Source organism: Argopecten irradians, chromosome 3, assembly GCF_041381155.1.
Source record: "Argopecten irradians isolate NY chromosome 3, Ai_NY, whole genome shotgun sequence".
Classification (NCBI taxonomy): Eukaryota; Metazoa; Mollusca; class Bivalvia; order Pectinida; family Pectinidae; genus Argopecten; species Argopecten irradians.
In genome coordinates, this window is record NC_091136.1 from 40,228,792 (window position 1) to 40,241,554 (window position 12,763).

At 38.1% G+C, this 12,763-nt stretch overlaps 1 protein-coding gene across 1 annotated transcript in view; it reads left to right on the top strand.

Annotated features, from left to right (window-relative positions):
- LOC138318575 (glutaminyl-peptide cyclotransferase-like) overlaps positions 1-8,809 on the top strand; it is a 29,575-nt gene extending 20,766 nt beyond the window's left edge. The window contains exons 3-7 of the mRNA XM_069261072.1: positions 1,075-1,356; positions 2,980-3,141; positions 4,740-4,839; positions 5,312-5,449; positions 5,776-8,809. Coding sequence (XP_069117173.1) covers positions 1,075-1,356; positions 2,980-3,141; positions 4,740-4,839; positions 5,312-5,449; positions 5,776-5,957 — 864 coding nt within the window. The 3' untranslated portion in view covers positions 5,958-8,809. The remainder of the gene's footprint in view (positions 1-1,074; positions 1,357-2,979; positions 3,142-4,739; positions 4,840-5,311; positions 5,450-5,775) is intronic.
- Positions 8,810-12,763: the final 3,954 nt, after the last annotated feature.

Below are 12,763 nucleotides of genomic sequence, written 5' to 3' on the forward strand. Positions count from 1 at the left end.
AACTAAAAATTTTAACCAAGAAAATGTTCAAGTTGTGTTAATTAATAGTATAAAATGCCATCAACAAGTTTTCTCAGAAGTGCTTCACAATCATGTTGAATGGCTTGAAAAAGAAAAAGAAATGTAGTGATTATTGATGAGATAATTGCATTCTATGACTATTGCACAAAGTTTGTGCAGGTATCAAACATGTGCGGAGGAGTTTAAAGGAAACGACATTTCGTATGCCAATTGTAAATTCAGGTTTCTTACAGATTTTGTTATCTTTCACATGCACAACATGTCATAAGTAGAATCATTAGTCTCGCTATCTTATCAGCAATTGTTCGTGTCAGCTAGATAAATCAGGACAGGAAGAGGTGTGCAAAGAAATTGCATGAAAAGTTCTTTAGTCAAACGAAATTTTATTTCCTGCAGTCGACACCAATTGGAATTTTTAGAATCAATAATTGGAAGTCAGAATTAATCAGTATCCTGCTATCACTCTGTTCAGAACATTCCAATATCTAATTAGAATGTTTCTAATCGGATTAAAACCGCTTTCACTCAATAAATGTTGACACCAGCTTGTCACTTTGCTAGCTCTGGAGGCCCAGAGTGCTAGTGAGCTTTAGACAAGCAAAGTGCTACATGTATTGAGACTTATAACTATGAATTGCACTAAACATTAGTCAGCTTTTTTAACTCATAAAATGTTATGTGTTTTGTTAAACACAAAGCATCAAGTTTAAGTAAGCTATATCATCCTAAAAAATTGATGATCAGTCGGTTATTCTTGCAGATCAAATTTTTTTTGTGAATTGGATCAAACCCATGAAAGTAAATGTATATAATTTATCTTTCCTTTATTTCTAAATATTTTGCAAATAGAATTCCGTAAAAACTACAAATATGTGTTTCTAAATGAATAATCAGGTATAATTGTGCATGATGAAGGGTAAAGAACACTTAGGTTGATTTTTTTTGTGTTTGGTCAAAAGCTAGACTCTACAAGGCTATAACCAAAGTATAGATTAACTACCGGCGCTTTGACTGATGCGAGAGATTGTTAAATGTTGTGTTTCTAATTTTCAGTTTATCAAGGTAACGTTAGAGGCCATGGGATGGTCTGTTGAGGAAGACATTTTTGAGGACATGACGCCCCATGGAATGAAGACATTTAGAAATATCATTGGCACATACGACATCAGTAAACCACGAAGACTTGTTCTGGCTGCTCATTATGACTCTAAAAATATCACATCATCTAAAGGTCACCATTTTCTCGGTGCAACAGACTCAGCTGTTCCCTGTGCGATTTTACTGGACGTGGCCAGACAGCTCAACTGTCTACTCTCTAACAGTGAAGGTAAAAAGGTCAGTATGTGTGGCAATAATCAATGCTTACTTTTATGTCCTGTCGGTGATTGGTAAATCCCTGTCCAAATGATCACTCATTGCTTTACATTATCAGCAACTCAACACCTGGTCCCATATAGCAAATGAAAATTATTCCTGATGATACATATGATAATGGTGACTCCCTAGGGATGTTTGGACACCATTAGTTTCTTGTTTTTCCGTTTGAAGGATTTTAGGGTGCCTCAGAATAAAGATCTAATTCATTTTGATTGGAGAAAGTGTCTGATACTAACCCCTTTGGGAAATCTGGAATATTCTTTGTTCTCTATAATAGGAACATTTTATTTATAATACTGATTCCCCTTATAGTTCAGAGTTGTGCTTATATCATTTTGGATTTAATTTGTATACAGCATCACAAAAGAAGGTCATCTGAAATTTCCTTTCTTTAATCACATATTTAGGTTTTCCTTCGGTCTTTATTTCTACACATTCTGTTACGGGACTAGGTAGTTGTAAAACAACATGGGCAACACGCAGCCATTTTGGATTCTAGCAATTGTATCCTGCAATTGCATTTCTCAGAAAACTCTGCAGAGATTTTCCCAAATTGAAGTACTGTAGGTTCCCCTTTACAGTTCATTAAGAAACCGATAATACTTATATTGCCAGGTGGCCATCTTTTGTTGTGATTTATTGAATTTTGTTGTGATTAATTGAATTTTGTTGTGATTAATTGAATTTTGTTAGCATTATTCACCATAAAGCACTGAAGCTATCTTTTACAATTTGCCTATGTAAGTTCCTTTAGTTGTGCTGCTTGTGCAATACACATTTATACACAATATCTATTCTATTTTCTATTTTAGGAGTTATTTATAATCGACGACTTACATACAGCCATTTGAATTTCATTGATAGAATTTTTAACCACTATATATATACATACACAGAGTAAATATTAATCTCAAATTTGACTTAGATAACGATAGACTAATGGTAAACATTAAGATCCCTGTTGGAGCTCATGTTATAAATTGAATTGATGTGGATTTCACAGTGAGTCTTGGCAACAAATTGCATTTTGATATTTAGTGAAGTTGGATAATGATATTGAAGTTGCATTTGACCTTTCAATCTAAGATGTATTTGATTAAAAACTAAAACTCTACATTCAGGCTTTAGAGCTCTTCAAGGTTTTCGATAAAATTGATGAAGCTTTAACAAATTAATAACTTCAAAAGCTTATTTGATTAAAGACTTTCTTAAAGTTAGTTTTTTTATGTCTCTTCTATGAATATAGGGATTTCATTATGGAAAAACAAGTTTATCGGGCCCTGATTCTTCTTATTGAAGATATCTACAGGAAACTTATACCTAGTATATAGCTGTACCTCCTGTTATAGTGTGCTGGTCAATGTGATTTTTAAATAAAGGTTAAAAAACCAAACAAATTTTTGGGATTTTAGTTTTTTTCAATATTTTTAAAAAAAAGATCTTTGTACGGGCATTACCTTGATACCGTTTTAGATTTTAAGTCAAATGTGTTTATTTCAAACAAGGTGACATCATTCATGTGGCATATTTTTGTAAATAACAAGATTTCTATTGATTGAAATTTTAATCTGTTTTTATCAGCAAGCTAAAGACATTACTCCCCAGTTAGTGTTCTTTGATGGAGAGGAAGCTTTTATTGAATGGACAGCCCACGATTCTCTATATGGATCTCGACATCTCGCAGAACTGTGGAATCAGACACCACATCCTGTATACAACGATAAGAATTATTTATCATCAATAGTGAGTATCAATACATGTAATTTATTTTTGTGACTGTGCATATAATATACAAGGAATTTAATTATCAAAATAGGTCTAGGGTATAAAACAATCTAATCAAAAAGATGTAGTATTTTATAACATCATTTTACTGGCTAAAACAAAACTGTTATAGTATACACTGCATTGTATATTGAGGAGAAAATGATTTACACTTGCTGCATGCATTAATGATAAATGGACATAATGATATAGATTGTTTGAGGATGCAAGTGAAAATAAACTTTAGAGGGACAGGGGTATGGGGACATCATTTGTTGTGTCTGGTGTGATGCCTTAAGAGGGACAGGGGTATGGGGTCATCATTTGTTGTGTCTGGTGTGATGCCTTAAGAGGGACAGAGGTATGGGGACATCATTTGTTGTGTCTGGTGTGATGCCTTAACAGGGACAGTGGTATGGGGACATCATTTGTTGTGTCTGGTGTGATGCCTTCAGAGGGACAGGGGTATGGGGACATCAATTGTTGTGTCTGGTGTGATGCCTTAAGAGGGACAGGGGTATGGGGACATCATTTGTTGTGTCTGGTGTGATGCCTTAAGAGGGACAGGGGTATGGGGACATCATTTGTTGTGTCTGATGTGATGCCTTAAGAGGGACAGGGGTATGGGGACATCATTTGTTGTGTCTGGTGTGATGCCTTAAGAGGGACAGGGGTATGGGGACATCATTTGTTGTGTCTGGTGTGATGCCTTAAGAGGGACAGGGGTATGGGGACATCATTTGTTGTATCTGATGTGATGCCTTAAGAGGGACAGGGGTATGGGGACATTGTTTGTTGTATCTGATGTGATGCCTTAAGAGGGACAGGGGTATGGGGACATCATTTGTTGTATCTGATGTGATGCCTTAAGAGGGACAGGGGTATGGGGACATCATTTGTTGTTTCTGGTGTGATGCCTTCAGAGGGACAGGGGTATGGGGACATCATTTGTTGTATCTGATGTGATGCCTTAAGAGGGACAGGGGTATGGGGACATCATTTGTTGTGTCTGGTGTGATGCCTTAAGAGGGACAGGGGTATGGTGACATCATTTGTTGTATCTGATGTGATGCCTTAAGAGGGACAGGGGTATAGGGACATCATTTGTTGTTTCTGGTGTGATGCCTTCAGAGGGACAGGGGTATGGGGACATCATTTGTTGTATCTGATGTGATGCCTTAAGAGGGACAGGGGTATGGGGACATCATTTGTTGTATCTGATGTGATGCCTTAAGAGGGACAGGGGTATAGGGACATCATTTGTTGTTTCTGGTGTGATGCCTTCAGAGGGACAGGGGTATGGGGACATCATTTGTTGTGTCTGGTGTGATGCCTTCAGAGGGACAGGGGTATGGGGACATCATTTGTTGTAACTGATGTGATGCCTTAAGAGGGACAGGGGTATGGGGTCATCATTTGTTGTTACTGGTGTGATGCCTTAACAGGGACAGGGGTATGGGGACATCATTTGTTGTGTCTGGTATGATGCCTTAACAGGGACAGGGATATGGGGTCATTATTTGTTGTGTCTGGAGGATTTATGGTAAATTTTACTTATTTGCAATTTTCTGTTTTAGACAACATTTGTACTACTGGATTTGATCGGATCAACAGATGTAAGCTTCTCCAGCTTCTTTCCACAAACAGAAGAATTGTTTGAATATCTTGTAAAAATTGGTAAGCTTTAACTTTATACTAATAATTTGGCAAAAAATACTGCATGTTTTTATATACAATTGTATTGTAAAACTACTTTAAATAACAATAAAACCTGATTGTTTCTTGTAAGTATACATGTAGGATCAGTGATTAGAGATGAGGTTTCCTGGATAGAGATATCGAAACTGGTCAACAAGAAGTTTGGATGACAAACTCTTTGAGATATGTACATGTATATATGGCTACAAACAGATTATAAAATTGTATCAATCTTTTAACAGTGTGTTGGTATAACAAAAAGGTACGCCAACATAATCAGGTCACATCATTCTGTTTCATTTTAAGTTGTGGTTCATTATCTGATAGTATCTTTGAGAATATCATTCATTAGGTTAGAATTTTTACATCTAAATAGTACAGTAGTTGAAGCTTCTATCTTACATTACAAGATGTGATTAAATTTTAACACATGTGTAATTTTGTTTTGCAGAAGAAACTTTGACAGAGAAAAATTTACTAAATTCAACAGGGCTACAGCGTCGCCGGAAACTGTTCCACTCGAGTCGATTTGGGGGTGGTTTTATGGGTGGGGGGATCGAGGATGACCATAAACCATTTGAGAGAAGAGGTAACTATCTGATACTGTATTTTCACCATATTAATATTTAACCATATTTAACTGGTATTAATCGTCTCAAATGTAAACAAAATCAGTTGTCCTGGAAATAGGAAATATAAGGAAATCTTGGTAATCAGATGTTTAATATTGTACAAGGATAACCAGTGTACCTAAAATTGGATTCAAAGTTCAAAACTGTCATGTAAAACATTAAAAGGTGTTCAACAAAGTGATGTCTTCACTTTTAACCCATTAAATCTGATAAATGTGGTATTTTTGCTTACAATAACAAATTTATAGTCATTTACTGTGTCATGTTTTCCATTACATTACAGGGGTTCCCATTCTTCATCTTATTTCATACCCATTCCCCAGGGTGTGGCACAAGATGTCTGACAACGCAAACGCAATTGATTATGCAGTTACAGAAAATTTTAATCGCATCTTTCGGACTTTTGTAGCAGACTATCTTCATTTGGATGCAAACCTAAATGCGTGTCGTCGACGGCGAAAGTAATGTTACCATGACAACTAGTACAGCAAGCGTCACAGCTGTGATACGGGGATTTATAATGACATTGTGTTTCACCTGTCTTCATTTCCTTATTTTGACCAGATTTATTTATTAAGATGACTTAATGCCATATGATGTTAACACTGTTGAAATGCTTTGTTTTATATTTGTACATCTAAATTGTTGGGCATTATGCTAGCTTGAATGCTAATGTTTTAAGTGTTAAAGCAAGAAATGAATGTACACAGCAAAATTATTATAGATTTACTGACCAAAGGTAACAGTCAAAGAAAAATAAAGCACTGTGTGAAATTCCACAAAATATTCCAAACATCACTTGTTACAGTAATAATTTTGTTTTACATTACATCCTAGTCCTTGTGACAAGAGCTACCAATTGTTAGCTCACCTGGTCCGAAGGACCAAGGTGAGCTTATGCCATACCGTGGCGTCCGGCGTCCGTCGTCCGTCGTCCGTCGTCCGTCGTCCGTCGTCCGTCCGTCCGTCCGTCCGTCCGTCAACAATCGACTTCTTCTCCATAACCGCTGGTCGGATTTCAACAAAATTTGACTGGTAGCATCCTTATGGGCTACTAACTGAAAATTGTACAAATGATGGGGCTGACCCCCCAGGGGCCTGAGGGGCGGGGCCAAAAGGGGTCAATTTGGCTATTTCCATATAAACGACTTCTTCTCTGAAACCAAGCATGGGATAGCACCCATAATGCAATGGTAGCATCCTTATAGGGTGGGGATTCAAAATTGTACAAATGATGGGGCTGACCCCCCGGGGGCCTGAGGGGCGGGGTCAAATGGGGTCAATTTGGCTATTTCCATATAAACGACTTCTTCTCTGAAACCAAGCATGGGATAGCACCCATAAAGCAATGGTAGCATCCTTATAGGGTGGGGATTCAAAATTGTACAAATGATGGGGCTGACCCCCCGGGGGCCTGAGGGGCGGGGTCAAAAGGGGTCAATTTGGCTATTTCCATATAAACGACTTCTTCTCTGAAACTAAGCATGAGATAGCACTCATAATGCAATGGTAGTATCGTTATAGGGTAGGGATTAAAAATTGTACAAATGATGTGGCTGACCCCCCGGGGGCCTGAGGGGCGGGGTCAAATGGGGTCAATTTGGCTATTTCCATATAAACGACTTCTTCTCCTGAAACCAAGCATTGGATAGCACCCATAATGCAATGGTAGCATCCTTATAGGGTGGGGATTCAAAATTGTACAAATGATGGGGCTGACCCCCCGGGGGCCTGAGGGGCGGGGTCAAATGGGGTCAATTTGGCTATTTCCATATAAACGACTTCTTCTCTGAAACTAAGCATGAGATAGCACTCATAATGCAATGGTAGTATCTTTATAGGTTGGGGATTCAAAATTGTACAAATGATGTGGCTGACCCCCCGGGGGGCCTGAGGGGCGGGGTCAAAAGGGTTCAATTTGGCTATTTCCATATAAACGACTTCTTCTCTGAAACTAAGCATGAGATAGCACTCATAATGCAATGGTAGTATTGTTATAGGGTAGGGATTAAAAATTGTACAAATGATGTGGCTGACCCCCCGGGGGCCTGAGGGGCTGGGTCAAATGGGGTCAATTTGGCTATTTCCATATAAACGACTTCTTCTCTGAAACCAAGCATTGGATAGCACCCATAATGCAATGGTAGCATCCTTATAGGGTGGGGATTCAAAATTGTACAAATGATGGGGCTGACCCCCGGGGGCCTGAGGGGCGGGGTCAAATGGGGTCAATTTGGCTATTTCCATATAAACGACTTCTTCTCTGAAACTAAGCATGAGATAGCACTCATAATGCAATGGTAGTATCTTTATAGGGTGGGGATTCAAAATTGTACAAATGATGTGGCTGACCCCCGGGGGGCCTGAGGGGCGGGGTCAAAAGGGTTCAATTTGGCTATTTCCATATAAACGACTTCTTCTCTGAAACCAAGCATGGGATAGCACCCATAATGCAATGGTAGCATCCTTATAGGATGGGGATTCAAAATTGTACAAATGATGGGGCTGACCCCCAGGGGGCCTGAGGGGCGGGGTCAAAAGGGGCCAATTTGGCTATTTCCATATAAACGACTTCTTCTCTGAAACTAAGCATGGTATAGCACCCATAATGCAATGGTAGCATCTTTATAGGGTGGGGATTCAAAATTGTGCAAATGATGGGGCTGACCCCCAGGGGGCCTGAGGGGCGGGGTCGAAAGTGGCCAATTTGGCTCTTTCCATATAAACGACTTCTTCTCTGAAACTAAGCACGGTATAGCACCCATAATACAATGGTAGTATCCTTGTAGTGTGGGGATTCAAAATTGTGCAAATGATAGGGCTAACCCCCCGGGGGCCTGAGGGGCGGGGTCAAAAGTGGTCAATTTCCATATACAGAGGATTCCGCTTATTTGCATAGGTCATTTTCCGGAAGAAAATATGCAAATAACCGGAGTATTCGAATAGGCGGAGATGCCATTTTGCACCTCCGTTTGACCCCACACATATGTGTGAATAGGCAAATAGGTTTCGTTTCGTTTACTTGATAAATATGTTAATTATTTACACTTAAAACGAACAACAAGTAATTATTTTCGAAGTTGTAAATCGATTTTAATTGTTTAATAACAAAAAAATTTCCAATATTAGATTCTTGTTTACGTTAGATCGACACGTGAATATTTGAGAAACAGCTAAACGATCGATATCAAATGCTATAAGATTCTACAAAACAGGATTGGATTTGTGTCTACAATTCTGAACCTAAATAATAAACAAATTTACGTACATTTGTCTGGCAAAATGAACTTACGATCGTGATTAAACTTCAAAGTGCCGATCAACTAGTAGTGTTGTTTTTACACATATGAATTCGAAAATGGCGGCAGGTGATGAAGCCATGCGTTCACTCGACCTAAATGTGTTTTGAGAATTCTCCCTGTTTGTTGATCTATACGGCGAATAGCTTGATAACATTTCAGAAATGAATGCATATTCAAGTAGCAATGAAACAACGTAGCAAGTATCTTTTTTATCCTAAGCTTACATACTGTACGAAACTTGCGGTAGTCATTGCACGCCGACTTTGCATGCTTTTATGTCTCGTTCAACGAGACGCTTGATACGCACATGTCTGTCGTAGTCAACAAGACTCTGGTTGAACGAGACTACTAATCATGCATGGCGATTGTTATAAGGAAGCATGGTTTCTCCAACCGATCGCGAACTAAGGTACGTTACGTTAATAAATAAACATATTTGAAAGTGCAAATGCTTTAATTAGATGTTTGAGCCAGTGAATATACTAAAGTTATGATCAACCGCTGCTGATGTAAATCGTAACAGCGTCGAATACCTTTGCAGATTCATGCATAAAATAACAAGCCATACTTTAACGTTAATCTGTTACCATGATGATTTCTAGTAAAATTGAAACATATATCGGCGAATTTCGCTAAAAATATATTGCAAAATTGAAAAATATTCGATTATATTTTTAGAATTTCCCAAATATTTTATTCAAATAACCGGAGGTCATGTAAAAGTCTATGCAAATACACGGAGTTGAAAAACAAAGATAAAGAAGGAAAAAATCGGGACCGCAGAATTTTATGCAAATAACCGAAATATTCGAATAACCGTTATTCGATTATGTGGAGTCCTCTGTAAATGACTTTTTCTCTGCAACTTAACATGGGATTACGCTCATAATGCAATGGTTACATCCTTATAGGGTTTGGATTCAAAATTTTGCAAATGATGGGGCTGACCCCCCGGGGGCCTGAAGGGTGGGGTCAAAAGGGGTCAATTTAGCTATTTCCATATAAACGACTTCTTCTCTGCAACTAAGAATGGAAGAGCACTTATAATGCAATGGTAGCATCCTTATAGGGCTGGGATTTGAAATTGTACAAATGATAGGGCTGACCCCCGGGGCCTTAGACGGCAATAGATGCGAGGTCGAAAGGTCAATTAGGCTACTATTTTCATATAAATTACTTTATCTCTGAACCTATGTATTGGATAGCATATTTGTATGGTATCAATAGCATCATTGTATGGTTGTGATTCAAAATTAAACTTTGGGAGTCAATTTGCTTATTTTTCTAATTGTCAGAGTCTTGTGATAATTACTAACAAAAAACCAGGTGAGCGATACAGGCCCTCTGGGCCTTTTGTTTTTTCACTCAGAATAATTAAATAGATGTCCTGATATTACTTAGCAACTCAGAGAGTTTAAAGCTTTTAAATGATATTAAGTTGAACCAGAATTAAATAAACAACAAGACAGTTTTAAAGATTTCCACATGTATTGGAAGTTGTCGATATAACCTTTGTGCCCCTCTGATGGTTATTTATCGCGGTCAAGGTGCCCTTTTCAAAACCCAGCACCATGCCCTTTTTTTAAACACTATCTCCATAACCGCTGGTCAGATTTTAATAAAATTTGACTGGTAGCATCCTTATGGGCTACTAACTGAAAATTGTACAAATGATGGGGCTGACCCCCCGAGGGCCTGAGGGGCGGGGTCAAATGGGGTCAATTTGGCTATTTCCATATAAACGACTTCTTCTCTGAAACTAAGCATGAGATAGCACTCATAATGCAATTGTAGTATCGTTATAGGGTGGGGATTCAAAATTGTACAAATGATGGGGCTGACTCCCGGGGGGGCTGAGGGGCGGGGTCAAAAGGGATGAATTTGGCTATTTCCATATAAACGACTTCTTCTCTGAAACCAAGTATGGTATAGCACCCATAATGCAATGATATCATCCTTATAGTGTGGGGATTCAAAATTGTGCAAATGATAGGGCTGACCCCCGGGGGGCCTGAGGGGCGGGGTCAAAAGGGGTCAATTTGGCTATTTCCATATAAATGACTTCTTCTCTGCAACTAAGCATGGTATAGCACCCATAATGCAATGGTAGCATCCTTGTAGGCTGGGGATTCCAAATTGAGCAAATGATAGAGCTGACCCCCGGGGGCCTGAGGAGCAGGGTCAAAAGTGGTCAATTTTCATATAAATGACTTTTTCTCTGCAACTTAACATGGGATTGCGCTCATAATGCAATGGTTACATCCTTATAGGGTTTGGATTCAAAATTTTGCAAATGATGGGGCTGACCCCCCCGGGAGCCTGAAGGGTGGGGTCAAAAGGGGTCAATTTAACTATTTCCATATAAACGACTTCTTCTCTGCAACTAAGAATGGAAGAGCACTTATAATGCAATGGTAGCATCCTTATAGGGTTGGGATTTGAAATTGTACAAATGATAGGGCTGACCCCCGGGGCCTTAAACGGCAATAGATGCGAGGTCAAAAAGGTCAATTAGGCTACTATTTTCATATAAATTACTTTGTCTCTGAACCTATGTATTGGATAGCATATTTGTACGGTATCAATAGCATCATTGTATGGTTGTGATTCAAAATTAAACTTTGGGAGTCAATTTTGCTTATTTTTCTAATTGTCAGATTCTTGTGATAATTACTAACAAAAAGCCAGGTGAGCGATACAGGCCCTCTGGGCCTCTTGTTTTTGTAGTAGTTATTTTTTCACATATTTTGGTAAAATTCTACCCAAATTTTAAGATACAAAAGAGTCAATTTGATCATACACAAATGATGGTGCTTTTCAAAACTTTTATGTGTTGAATTTTAGTGTCAAGTTACATTTACTGTTTTATTGGAAACAGTTTTCAATAATCAGATATGATAGCAATACATGTACAGTAAAACCCCTCTAACTCAAACCCCGATTCCTCGAATACCCCCTTTTCGTCGAACTGGTCGTACGGTCCCGACCGTCTCTCTATTTAATCTATGTAACAAAACCTCGGATAGCTCGAACAGCTATTCGTCGAATACCCCTTATTCCTCGAATAGAAATATGTCCCTGTTTCATCAAATACATAGTATTTACCCATGTATTCGTCGAACAGGTGATCGGCCCTTGAGATTTTTTTTACCTGTTTCACACCTGACTGCACCGACCGACATAGATAATTGCTCATGATCTTGTGTTTATACAGTTGGTGTGTCAAGCCTTTAGGTAATTAAGGGATTAACGGTGTCATTATTACCTACCTACACGATCCCAAGTCGTTGTTTGATGCTTACTTTATTTGAATATTTCAGAAAAGGCATTAAGTTATTGATGTTTCTCTCGTAATAATCTTCGATTAATAATAATAGAAAGGACGCATTGTGAAATGACATAAGAGGCGGAAGATATTGCTGACGTCTGCTTAATTATGAAAGTTTTTTTTTTTAAATTTCTTTGTTGGTTTCATTCGACAGGCTAACACAAAATTGCCCAAAGATGTAAACGATATCAAACGATATATCCAAAGTAAATTTTATCAGTGCATTCCGTACCTTTTCCCGTAAATTGTAACTTTACTCGTAAACACATGTAACCCAACGTTACGCTTTTACTAAATAGACATCTATAGATATCATTTCTTATGTCCGTAAATATGCTGATTAATAACTTTATTGTGAGTATGTATTTTGTAAATGTTTGAAATGATTTGTGATAATTAAATAATAGAAAATGTATGGATTGTACATTAACCTAGATGACGATCGCTTACTCTGATGTGAATGACATTTGATTTAGGGCTTTCTTGTTAGCTTTTTCAAACGCTGAATTAATGTTATACATTTTCTTCAACTTGATATTGCTATCAATAAAACTCTTAAATAAAGAAATTCAAAATGCTGAAAGATAGGGTAATTAAAATGTCATTGCCGTACATTGTTTGTCATAGTTAGAGACCGGACA